Source organism: Paramisgurnus dabryanus, chromosome 12 (assembly GCF_030506205.2).
Source record: "Paramisgurnus dabryanus chromosome 12, PD_genome_1.1, whole genome shotgun sequence".
NCBI classification, from domain to species: domain Eukaryota; kingdom Metazoa; phylum Chordata; class Actinopteri; order Cypriniformes; family Cobitidae; genus Paramisgurnus; species Paramisgurnus dabryanus.
In genome coordinates this window covers 22198219-22212081 of record NC_133348.1, presented here as the reverse complement: position 1 = coordinate 22212081, position 13863 = coordinate 22198219, and the positions used below count along the sequence as shown (strand labels likewise).

At 37.2% G+C, this 13863-nt stretch overlaps 1 protein-coding gene across 3 annotated transcripts in view; it reads left to right on the top strand.

The window, feature by feature from the left end:
- Positions 1-1121: 1121 nt before the first annotated feature.
- The window catches only part of ppp1r13bb (protein phosphatase 1, regulatory subunit 13Bb), a 40084-nt gene continuing 27342 nt past the window's right edge, over positions 1122-13863 (top strand). For all 3 annotated transcript variants that reach the window (XM_065257191.1, XM_065257192.1, XM_065257190.1), the window contains exons 1-3: positions 1122-1461; positions 1965-2064; positions 13498-13645. In XM_065257191.1, coding sequence (XP_065113263.1) covers positions 2056-2064; positions 13498-13645 — 157 coding nt within the window. In that variant the 5' untranslated portion in view covers positions 1122-1461; positions 1965-2055. The remainder of the gene's footprint in view (positions 1462-1964; positions 2065-13497; positions 13646-13863) is intronic.

Here is a 13863-nt window from a genome sequence, read left to right as displayed (position 1 = left end):
TCACCCTATGGACAATGCACTCACTCGTAGTGTTTTACTCTGGCATGCAGAAAATACATTTGATACGGGTTTACAGATCTATGATACCTACTATCAGAAACATTAACTTATGAAATAAACTTTTTTTTCAAAGTTTGTTTAATGGTGATAAACCTTGAATATCATCAAGGCTTTTTGAACATGATGTTGAATTACCACTGAATTTGCTGTTGTGATAGTACTTTATATTATATAAGTTTTGTTAATGCTTGTCACACATTACAGAATATGAATAACAACATTAAAACCCACTGTCCTGTGCTGAAGTTAAGATGTACTTCATATGATTGCTATTCAGTGCATTAGGTTCAGTACAGTTACACAAGACAATACACAACATTTAAGATTTTATTTCTATTTTTTCTATGGACCTTAAAAGTTTTAAACCCTTCACATTTTTTATTAAATTCAGTTAAGACTTGCATTTTTGCCCGGCTACACAGACAAGGCTTAAGGCTATTCCTAGACTAAAATCAATGTTTGAGCAGTCTTAACTGAAAATAGTTGAAACAAGGCCTTTATGTATTATCCTCTAATAATATGACTTGTATACAGTTGGTCCAAATACTCTGTATTGTTAAATCAGAGCAAAACAAGGTTTTCTGAAATATATATAACACACAGCATAATATATACCTTTATGGGGCTGGTTCCTGGACAGGTCTTATTCTAGTCCCAGACTAAAATGCATGTTTGAGCTGCCTTTATTTAAAAACATCATGCATTGACATCTTAACACATCAGTGCCATTGTTTTGTCTCAAGATGCATGCCAGTATTGTTTATTTATAACAAAAAAATGGTGAAAAATACTTAAATGTCCTGAAATAACTGCCATAGTCCTGGTCTGGATGAATCTAAACCTTGTCTGGGAAACCGCCCCTTTATCACATATAGTATATATTTTTAACCTGAAACCAACGACATTTGAAAGTACAACCTTATCCGTAGTCAAACTTAATTTAAATGAATAATTTTTCTGAATGACAAACTCTCGAGGTGTACTCATTTCATTTCATCACTTGGTTTCAATGAGTAAACATACTTAAACATCCAGTCACTGGGATCCACATTCCTGTCATTCCACGTCTGCGCATGCCATTAACTAAACACTACAGCGCGAGCTGCATGTTTTTCGCCTCGCGAGCTTTGCTCGTTCAAACATCACTTTCACCATTCGGTATCGTTTTTTAAAATTATATTTATCATATATATTGGACCGCACTTAGAGGAGGAGCCTGTTGTAGTTTAGTGTCTTCTCGCTTCATGTATTTGAGTGTTTTACCTGACTTCAGTTAGCAGGCTAGTTACTTTAGCAGTCTCGCGAGGTTATCGATATTCGGCTGCTTTTACCACCCAAGGATATTACTATAACTACATGGATACGTTATAAAGGATTATGGCACACGTTTACACGTGACAAGTAAGTATATGTTAACATTTCATGGCCACCGATATGTTTTTTTCTATTCGTGCTAGCTGGCTAACAGATGTGAATAACATTCGGGCAGGGCGGACAGACAGTAGACAAACCTTCAAAATAAACGCTCTTTAATGTGAGAAAAGAGCTGGTTTAAACAGACTTGTTTTGATTTATATCACAACTATGTATATAAGCATTTCGCTGTAAGGTGTATGTGAGTTAAAGGGCTCTGTGTGAGAGTGTAATGATAACATGTAACATCTGCCATTTCTACCCACACAGCTGATTTTCCAGTTTGGCGAGCGTCTTTTAAAGCGTCTGTATCGCTTTTCCTAATCCGCTTACAGCAATGAATGTGATGACCATATCACGTTAAAAGTATTTTTTAAATATTTATATAGCTGTGTTTGATTTCGGCACCAGGTTGTGGCCTTTTTGGCCTGCGAGTGCTTTGGTGTTGTGTACAGTTATATTACAAGTCATCTTGTTTTCTTAATGTACAGAGGGCTGTGATCTCGGGTTGGAGCTTGTGGTTCTTGGTAAAGACAAAGTGAAGCTGACTTGGGACCAGATGTTCCTCTGACACATACAAAAATGATGCCTGTGAGTACTCTTTTTATTTTGTAAAACTGGAATCAGCAGGGAAACACGCACACTTTATATACGTTTGTTTACGTGTATTAATAGGTCAGTATCATTCATGATTTACAAGATGAAGAATTAGTTAAACAATTAGTCTATGAGTCCTTAATCACTAAATTCTATATAAAACAAATGCACTGTTACAGTATTTTCTGGTCAGCCTACTCCATTTCGGATAAATAACTACCTTGGTTATAACACTTTGAGGCATACGTGTTAAAATCTTTCAATTTAGTTTCCATGAAAAGCATAGTGTGTTCACAATCTCATACTGACTTGATGGGGGTCCACATTCAGGAAGGGTGCTACTGTAATGGGAATATCCTCCTTGCAGGATAACATGTGCTTCATGCTGTCCTGTTTTAAATCTGTCTGCCAGTTCAGTTAATTTAGCTCATTTCAGTAAAATGCCTAAACCTGAGGTAGCCAACAAGTTCATTACATTAGCTCGTGCCCATCCTGTTGTGATGAACTTTTTCAGCTCACCGTGCACTAATGACAGCTATTAGTTTTATGATGTGGTAGTTCTGTTGCTTGTTAAGTAAACAGTTTTTCTTTTAACCTAATGTCAATTTTTAGTGTTATGTTCCTTCTTTAAATCTAAGAGGGTTTCAGGATTGGTCACTTGGTACATTGCAACACTGAAAACAAGTTTTTTGTACTGAATCACTATTTAGGAGACCTCAGTATATGTAAAGTAATGTTTCCTAATTTGAACAGTTTTTATCACATTTTACCTGCAAACGGTTTAAGCAACATTTCTGAATTACAAATTATTTTAGTAACTCATTGTGTTGCCACTAGAAAACATATTGCTTAGAGATCACACATTAACTTTAAAGGACACATTAACGCTCTGTGTAATTAAACATTAACCTTGTTAAGCAACTGAACTCACAACAATGCTTTTAAATTTATCATTGAAATTGGAAATTGTGTACTGACTGTCATTTTTTATGTTTTTACGGCCTAAACTAGTGATTCACTACAAGACACTACAGTGATTTTTGAGTTTATACTAGCCCTTACATGCTTATCTTATCTAGTCTAATCTTCATGGTAATCCGGCGCCAGTCATATCTTAATGGGGCCAACTATTAAGATCATTTTATTTTATCTCTTAACTCAAGTTTTCATGAACATTGGCAGCCCCCACCTGTTTGTTTTTCTAGATTGTACTTGTAACCAAAATGTACTTAAAACATTAGCACTGTGTCTATTGTATAGCCATGCACATATTTGTGTGTTACTCTCGAGTTTGGATAGTCAGCAGCAAGTATCTCCTACAGAAAGTCTTAGCAGTTTGCTAGTCATTATTTCAGCATTTTGAGAAAATATCCTGTTTTCCTATAATGTTTTAGCGATTGTATTGGTTTGAAAGAGAATGTATTTGGCACTGTTTTTTTAGGTTTGTGTTTTTACTTCTGAAAAAGTAATACTGCCCTATGTTTGGCCAGGATGGACCAGATTTATATTGAAAACAGTGGCTTTCCTGTGTTGGGCTGGGTTAGTCTCCTGTTGCTGGTTTACATTAACTATTTGTGACCCTGTCTGTGAAAACCAGGCTGAACTCTCAAAATCCAATTTGAGCATGAAAATTTGATTTTAAACATTCACTATGATTTCAGTCTTTGACATGACCATACTCAGTCAATATTAAAGATATCAAGGTTACATTTTCACAAAATGTTTTTTTACATTATGTAGGATGATTTTTTTAGTAAATCTAAAAAAAAAGATTTAGCTGGGTTTTCACAGGCAGTGCAGGGCTCTGTTAACTACAGATTGGCTGCCAAACACATAGCAGTAATCCATGATTGTCGTCTCCCCAAATTGACATGGATAGGGCTGTACGAAAAATCACACGCGGTTGTCCCGCGCATCTCGTCAGTAAAGCCGGTTCCTTGATTAGAAATGAATCGCCATCAACTGCTTTCAGATGGAGTGGCATTTACTACACAGAGCCGTAGTTCACTGACAAGCGGGAAATATCGCATTCATAATTGCGGATGAAATTTGATATTTCCCTGCTTTTCAGTGTACAATGTCTCTGTGTACTAAATGCTGCTCCATCTGAAAGCATCTGATGGCGATTTATTACCTACTCTCCGCCTATTTATGTAATGAGATGTACCGAGCACAAGTTTTTCATCTTTTCTTACTTCTTTAGGCTTTCATTGATAAAATCAAAACGGCTGCTCTCCACGTCTTTCCTTAGTTTAATTTTGCGATCATGTGAAAGTTGCGCGATCTTATTTCATCAATTGCACTGAATTATCAGAGAAAGCACTTACATATACATGTACAAAACACTGTGCAGCATGTATACTTACAACACAAGCAGCGGACTCTTGGGTCAATTTAAACCCGTAATTTCTCCCGCTTGCATTTAAATTATAGCAGAGGGACTCGCCCACAGTCTCCACAGACCCCCCAAAGCAATTAGGACAGAAGTGGTCGAAAGTGAACAAAATAGACGGATTTAAATACCAGGTGTAAACTGAATGTGTCTCTCTCGTCCACTTGTGATCCGATCGATGAAAACACATCTTAATACCATGTGTAAATAGCCTCTAAAAGTATAGCCTAAATTGCATGTGTTGAAAGCGAGATTAGATCAAAGCAGCTCCAGAACAAAGGATGTTAGGTTTGGGTTGATGCATGCTGAAGGCCAAACCTACTCTATGCTGAGGTTGACACTTTAAAAGTGTAGCTTTAGCTGCTATGCTGCCTGTGCAGCAATTGGCGGACAGCCATGGAAACACATAAAAGAGAGGTAAACAGAAAACACACAGCTGGGGTGTGTCAGCATGAAGGTTTCAGCTTTGTGTTATAGCGTCATGCTGTGACACCAGAACCTCTGACCACGCCTCTGTCCCGACATGGGCACACGCACAATGAACCCTCCCTGTCTCAGCTAGACTTAAAGGGATAATCGACATGACTGTTTGTGCAGATGATTGTAATGTTTTTCATTACATTTTCCATCATTTGTCATGATTACTGTTTGCAATTCCTGCACAATTGCAGTTATGTGCAACTTCTTTCTACACTAAGTAAGTGATGAGACAAATCACTGTATATGCACATAACAGAAACTGTAGACTATGCAGCTTCCTAGAGTTGCCTTCAATATCAGTATTTAAAACTCTCTAGTCTGCTTAAATGAACTGCAAGACTTATTATGTTTGTCTTGGAATCTGTTTTTCCATGACCATCCTTTTGAAATCTATAAAAGTATTTCTGTTTTAGGCTTTGCTGAAGAGCCTACATGCCAGTTTGATCACAAGAGACATCATCCATGACCCACATTACTCTATCATGCTGGGAATGCAGATGCATGATGGGAAATGCCAACATACTGTATATACTGCCTAATGTCTATTTGTATCAAGAGAAGAAATGTTTAAGCAAAGCATCTGAGTCTCCAGGACACTCAGTAGAGGTCATTATCACACACAATCAAATGACCTTTCTCTAAATCTAATCTCGTGGTGCATATAATGCATTTTGTTTAATAACTGTATACTGAAATATGCACTGCTCGTTCTGATGCTGCTAGAAATAGGGTCACTGTTGCATTTCAGATCCCGCACTGGTCTCTGTGGATTGTCTTAGTGGTATGTGCAAGTTGGCCTTGTAGATAAATAATGAGTTTACTTCCTTTCTGGCGTACCAGTTAATAGCTCCTGTGGGTAAATTTATCTCTGATAAATCAGCCCAATGCTAGATGAGATGCAGATCTCTCAAACAAACCGGTTAAGTTTGCATGGAAGTGTGTTTTAGAATAGCCGGAGAACTGTAAATTTGTACATTTAGTAGAGCTAAATTTAATTTTGTGTATAATGGAAATGTATAATGGGAGTGTCCTGATCCTGCAAGAAATCAGGATGATCTGATGAACGAAGGGAAAATTGTCTCAAATCATCCTACAAATGTATTTTCTTACAAGTAACATCATTTTCAGATGAAAAAGCTTTTACGCTGTCTTTTTGAATAAGGATCACACATCAGGCACTCTGACGTTAATGTTTGCTCAAGTAACATTCTAATACTACAGAGTTACGGTATATATTACACGTCTTTATACTGTTACATTGAAGGACAATCTTTGAAGGTCTAAAAACTCAGCGTTCTTAACAGTAAAGATAAGCAGTAGTTATGTTTTTGTACTTGGTTATGTTTTGGTTTCTTGAAGTTTCCTAGAACAGTAATTCGTTCTGATACCATTTTGTAAATCTGTCTCTTTGAATCTGGTCTTGTCTTCAGCACTGTGAGGTTATGGAAGGTCTTTGTATTGTTTTGGCTGATTCTGTCAGAACATGGACATACATTCACTCCACAACACCGTGTTTACATTTCTCGACTTTTCTTTGTGTGCATTGGTTAGTCCAGGCTCAGAGAAATCATCCTCAGCCAATGAGCTTTTATGTTAATGGCACATGTCAGGATTTACCCTGCTGCCTTTAGCTCTTTAATGCCATCAGTGTCACAGAGTCAGTCAGCTAGAGAGCGTGCCCTTCTCAGTTTGTCTCATCCTCTCAATTCGTGTGACTCAGGCACCCCATCGTATGCCTCTATATTTTTCAATAAATGTTAAAAAGTGCCTGTGGACTAAACGGTGTCTGCTCTCATTCCTAGATTAACATATTTAACATCAACTTTTGCAAACCTTGGGTTGGTAGTAATTAAAGTTTTCACAGTAACATAGTAATTATGTTATTGTATGTATGTTATGTAATGTGTTATGAATAACACAAGACAGGGCTTTAAATAAAGGACTGCCCGATGGCCCAGGGCCAATGGGAGAGACGTTTGGGCCATGTAAACAGGATTGCCAAAGGCCCGATTGGGTTAGTGTTTCGCCCTTAGTCACTAAATATATATTCTGCCTGTTGCCGTTTGTATGTATGTCAGCTGGTAAAGCTAAGAGACTTTAATAGCGGTGGCGCCCTCTAATTATAAGGCCAAATGAAAATGTAACAGTAACCAAAGGGGCAGAGCTTTGGATGCAGTCTTATTTGTTTTAGCAATGGTTTGAGGCAAAGACTTTACAGACAGTTTGCACTGATTACATTTATTTATGACATGTTTAATTTAATATGTAACATGGTGATTTAACATGACATTGCTACATGACTAACATGTAGCATAACTTTCATAATACTTTTATGTAGGTCTGTCCTTAAAGGGGCCATTGCATGAAAATGTTAGCATTGCCACTTTGTAGGTTTGAGCAAAAATAGGTCATTGAAATTTGGCTTTCATTATGATGTCATAAGGATATCTTATTAGAATAATACCGCCCCCTTAATCTGCACTATCCAACCACTGCACTGCCATTAAGTTCAGAGAGAAAGAGAGAGAAAAGAAGGACTTGACAGCACAATTGAGTTTGAATTACAACAAACCACCATCATTGTGATCAGTGTTTGCACTTCATCCGCTCATTTGCATTTTAAAAAACACACCCAAAACGACACATTTTGCTCAAACCTACAAAGTGGCAATGCTAACATTTTCATGCAATGGCCCCTTTAAAAACAAGATAATACTTACCTGCATTTATTCAAAAGTTGTTTCTACTTCATGTCATCTCTTGAATTATTTTATAAGTTTCCATCTTCTTCTGCCATTGAGCTCATTACAGATTTATTCAGTTTTATTAATGCTTCCTGCTTTACTGTTCCGCTTCAAATAAAATAACTCCTTAAATATTGTCGCAAGAGCTTTGAATCTGGGAAGAGCTGGGCACTGTATAAGAGACATCCTCTTAAAAAACCTTTAAAATCCCTTTTTGTATTGGGACTGCTTGATATATCAAGCACATTTTCTAGGGGAGAAGGCTTTTGCAAAGTTCTCATTGAAACCGCAAAAAAATAATTATTTTTTTTCAATCTTGAGATATGCAGCAGAAGCGTCATGGTATGTCCACAGCATCATGCTATTGTATAGCTTTCAAACCAGCGTTCACAATTAATATTTTGATATTTTGCCCTTTATAGAATTGTTTTTAATTTTTTTGTGCCAAGTGTTGAAGGTCCTTGAAAGCTAGTTGTCCTTGAAAATATTTTTATTGTACTTTGTTTTGGTGGCTTAATACAAGAAGGACATTACCATACATCTCCATACAGTTGAATCACAGATGTTAAATTTATGTTGCATTAGTTTTAACCACCAAGTGGCTGTTTTTTTACTAGTTTAAAAACATGCACCATTAGTCATTTTTCAACTGTGCATGCAGAGCGATGATCTAATGCAGACATTCTAACATTGTATGATCTCATCATGCCTTGCATATCATGAGGTCATGCCATAATTCAATTATGGGGTAGATGTAGCATTAAGTCTCATCTCATGTCATCAGTCTACTATTTTGAATATTGTACAATGGCTGAACATTGGAAGGTCATATTAAGCCTGCAGCTGACAGGGAGTTTTAAATAAACCATAAGAGCAATGGTTTATACAGTGGATTAAAGGGTCATGAAGTCTAATTACAATGCTCAGTGGAATGTGTTTCTTCCACGTTTAATTTCATGTACAATGTGTCATAACAATAATGCGATTTTCCAAGCTTTTGGGAGACCTTGATCAATGCCTTAGTTCTGTCTCAAGGCTTTCAAATGGCTTTTACAATTTCTCAGTTTTTATTCTCAAAAGATACAAATGACAGGTTCTTAAACCTACTTAAGCATTTATTATTAAAATGGTCTCTCCTTTCAAGTTTTCCGTAATGTTTTTGATCTTCCCTTATTTCATGGCACTTTAACATGGCAGCATTAATAATAAACATTTTTCTACTCTTAAATATGATAGATTTCCCCAAATCTTGGGGTCACTGCAGCACCGACCAGTGGCTCGGTTTAGGAATTTGTGTTTCTGCATTTTTTACATTAGCATTCATTTCCATATCTCATAGTATAATTTAGTCCTGGCTAAATTTATTTGTATTGTATTGTCAAATTGGGCAAAACTGTAATGAAATATCATAATGTGACCCTGTCTGTGAAATCTGTGATCTAAATATGAGATTGGGACTGGGAGTATTGGTTTGATTTGATTGATTTCACATTGATTTCAATCTTTGGCATGGCCTTATATTGACCAAATCTTCTTTCCAAAGAAAATAACAAAAAATGTATTAAGCTGTATTTTCACAGACTGCGTTACCATTATTCCATCATATTATTGAGTTGAATTATTTCAACTCCTAATGAAGTCTTTAGTGTTATAGCCTGTATTCTGCTGTAGCACCTCTTGTCTGGTAGCCTAGAAATCTAGACGCACCCTAGCGGCCGCAAATATATTTGCTGCCAGGGTTTAGTCTAGGCACTCACAATACACTTAACCGGTCCAAAAACCAAAATTTGGTCAGGCCAATCACATCGTGTGTAGCGTCTGTGGGGCGGGCTTAACATGATGACGACAGAGCTGCAACGGTTCCTACTTGAAAACAGAGAATGGCTGCTGCTGCTGGCGAACAGCTATCTTTTGAAGCGGCTTTGGCCGCGACTCTGGAGGACTTAGACTTATGTTTTTCTTTGAGAGAAGAGCAAATAAACCCTACTGAAGTCCTTTTTAAGCAAGAAAGATGTGTTTGGAGTTTTGCCGACTGGTTACGGTAACTACATCACCTTCTTCGTTGCTCTGATCCGTCATAGCGCTATCCTATTGCGTGCAGAGGCATTTTGAGGGACAACCTTATATCCCGCCCCATGCATTGAGCCGTTTGTGTGAAGAGTTGCCAGACCTTACATCTTGATGTAGGTCTGGCTAACCAGGCTACTTGTCTGGGGTATTGTCCATCCATTTTTTTCAAGGGAGCCTCATTCTGGAGGGGACCTGGTGACGCACCCTTCACATTTCTGATGAGAGATGCACCCTCCCTTAGTCTTCCTCTGAAATTTCTCTTTTCTCACTCGCATACTCTCTAGCTCTCAGCAGTCACACAGCCAGCGTGACTACAAGGTTTATCACTGCAGGGATCACTTTGCACGCCACTGTTGCCACTGTGTTTTGGCAAGCGTGCCTGCATGATTAAACGAGAATTTAGAGAGATGCGTTTGCTATAAGAAATTCCTGTGAGATGAAGAAGTTTGTGACAATTGTTTTGCGTGGCCTGGTCAGCCTGTCTGTGAAATCTGGAGATAAAACCTGGAGTAAAGAGCATGCCCGGCAACTGAATAGAGAGGCCAGAAGACAACGGACAGCATCTAAATGGGAAAAGGTGATTCAAATAGATGTCCTTCTTTAAGATGGTAGGGGCAGTGGGTGTGCGTCTTAACATATGCCACTAATAATAATTCATAATCTTGGTATTTATATAAAGTTAGCTAGAATTGGTTCAGGTATGTTATTTGTTTCCCAGTTAAACACAACTTGCTTTAAGTGCAGGAAATACATGAAATCATATTCTCAGAAATGGCAACTTAAAGGTTACTTGGTGCTGAATGCACTTTTAGTACAGCTTTTTAATGAGACTGTATTCATAGAATTGTAGTTGAGTCATAGTGCCAAGAAGTAACAAATCTTTTGCATCATCCATTTTGTGCCAAGAAAGGCATTGGTTTCGGGTTCTTAGGCACTGTCTAGCAGGCTTTGCCATATTGTCCTTAATTGAATGGATTCACTATTATGGTAATGATTTTGATCAGGTTGAATATATTAAGATGGCGGTAAGTGAGAGAAGTTACAGAGCCTGCAAACATTTGGGGATTTGAATGTTTTATCTGTTATGGCAAAAGCAGTTGCCATCATCGGTTCTATTGTTCAGATTAATCTAATAAGAGTTGACTGTCTTGGACATCTGAATTATGTATGCTATCTTCCTCTGCTAAAAAAGAAAACAGGGTTCAGAGGTAACATGTTGTAACTTTTACAGAGAACTTGATGATGATAAACTGTCTAATTGTGGCAACTGTTTTGGATGTATTTTTTTGATTTGCTGCACAATATTATCTTTTGAAAAAATGCACAGGGGTCTAAAACCAGTGTTACTAAATCTTATTACAGGATTGTTGAATGATGCAAACTACTTAATAACCTTTCAGTTAATTTTCAATCTGCTTTATCCAAGTTTCCTAATTGTTCTGTATTTGAAATGTATTGCGATTGCAGAAAGAGACAAACTTTTTTTTATGATTTGTGAAGTGCATGTATGGCACTATGTTGGTGTTTGTAATTTTTTTGAAGTCCCCATGAAATCAAAACCTACAATTCCTGTTTTTAATGGAATATTGCAGTGTTTATTATAAACATTTTGTCCATGTGGGTCATATATATATATATATATATATATATATATTTATTTATTTATTTATTTATTTATTTATTAATATTTATTATTAATAAATATAATAGAATATATAATAGAATATAAATAAAAGAATATTTATTTAATTCATGTGCACTCATAAACTTTTATAAAAATCTGAAAACGTACTTCTGCCCTATTGTTGCGATCACTCTCTGGCTTCAGATGGCTTCGGCGGGAGCATCCTTTAACGCTATTTTTCTCATGTGATATTCCGTTTGACTCGGAAATACGTCACACATATGGAAGTAAAGTGGATTGTCACTTCCTTTTCATGTGTACTTGTAATGTAATCTTATGGGATTTTCCCCAGCTTTTATTAGGAGGAGAGCTTTTTGAGCAACTTTTTTAGAAGTACCGCTCACTTTCACTCACTTTAGTTCTTCTCTCAGTTTTAGTTTGCACCTGTCTTTGTATGTAACATACATTCTTTGTGTACGGCCTACATATTTCTGTTCTTGTGTTGCACAACACACAATTCATTGTTGCATGAAAGCACAAAGAGGTCTTTTTAAGAAAACCTCCCATTTGGCCTTAATATTAAAGGCTTAGTGTTGCACAACACATAGTCCACTGAATCTGACCCAATCCAATTGTTACCTTCAACTCAACTCAAAATTATATCAATGTGATGTTTCTGGATTTGACAGGTTTTTCAGCAGAGAGTTGAGGGTTGTTTCTTTGCCCACACACCTGTGTGTTTTTCTGCTCTTCATGCAGGAAAAGAAACTGCAAGTCCCTTCTGCCTGAATACCCAGGAATCTGTGGATTTGGTTTGGTGCGAGTTGGAATTTTATCTCCCAAATGCACTTAGACAAAGTCAAAGTATTCATTAGTGTGCTAATGCTATAGAGGAGGGTTTTCAACCAACCTACCTGTCAATCATGGAAGCTAAACTTTTGCCGCCCACATGTGGCCTACTTTAAGGTACTCCATGTGTACTCCTGTTGTTTTCTGCTGGTGTGTTTGGTATGTTTCAGATAATACTGTAAGCTTTATTATTGGACTGTAGTTGTGATTTTTTTTTAAATTCTGCTTTAAAGAAATATGACAATCTTCAGGTTAGAGGATGTTTATCTTGCACATACAGGCGGAAAAAGATATGCTTCTGACTTTGTAACAGCAGTGCAATTTCTTTCAATTGATACTGGATACTTTATGGATATAAGTTTTCACATGCCTTTTAAATTTGATGCCATTATGTCTTGGGAAATGGTGTATTTCCATGTTGTGAGATAATGCAAAGCTATGTTGTGCTAGTTTATGGTTTTTGTATGGTTTATCTATGACTTTGTGATGCAATGCTTAGTGATGCAGCCCTCTTTTTTGTGTATATATATATTTCTTTTCGCTCATACACTTTAATGTCAAGGGTGGTAGAATGAAAAAGTTTGGAGTAGGTGTGTGTCTACATCTGTAAAATGGATACTCGAGATGACAACCGTACGTCATTTGAAGTGACATTTATGTTTTTGTATTGCAAACAGCAGATTATCACACCTCATCTGCTTTCAACTTAGATTTTTGGACGTAGTGATATCATCTCTTTATTTATTCTGCTTTTCTCCCCAACCTTCTCCATCTCTTTTATAGCAAACCATCCGTGTCTCCTCTGTCACGCTGCACTTAGAGCAGCACTAACCAGCCCACCCCACATGTCAGTCAAGCTGACAGGTAAAGTCTCCTCCTCCTCCCTTTTAGCACACCATCTATCTGGTGATCTTTAGCAGACGGAAGGGGCTGCTGGAACTCTCTAAATACTGCAACAGCTCTATACTCTTTTTCATTGTTTTTGTGAAGCCTGTATGTGCTTGTTTGTTATTTCTTAGATAGAAGGTAAAACTCTAGAGGGTTTAATTGAAATCACTGCATCGTTGTCTGTTAAGAATAGTTTGCTTGTGAAATAAATAACATCAGCCACTGATCGATTTTGTGTTTGAACAATGAAGCTGCCACCTAGTGGTTTTGTGAATTAATGGGATTTATTTATTTTGGTCTAGAATAGATTCTCTAAGACTTAGGCTCATGTTTTAATAAAAAATAATTATTAAACATCTCTCCCTCTCTATTTCCTGCAGATGATTTTAACCGTGTATTTGAGTGATGGGGAGCAGACCCTGACGGAGGTGCCCATCACTCCAGAGACGACGTGCCGCGATGTGGTGGAGTTCTGTAAAGAACCGGGAGAAAGTGGCTGTCATCTGGCCGAGGTCTGGCGTGGAAATGGTGAGTACCGTTTTTTGAGAATCCACTTTTTCCTTTTCCTTACAGTTTTGACAGATGGATTTTTTTTGTCATTAAAAGTCCTTCTCTCAGCACTTTGCCATTACATCTAAAAGTGTGCCTGTTGTTGAAGCCATGATAAGCCCAGTTAACATCCAGCAGGTGCATCATTAGCTTCTATTTAGCGATGTGTGGATATTTTCGCCCAATGGACAATCTAC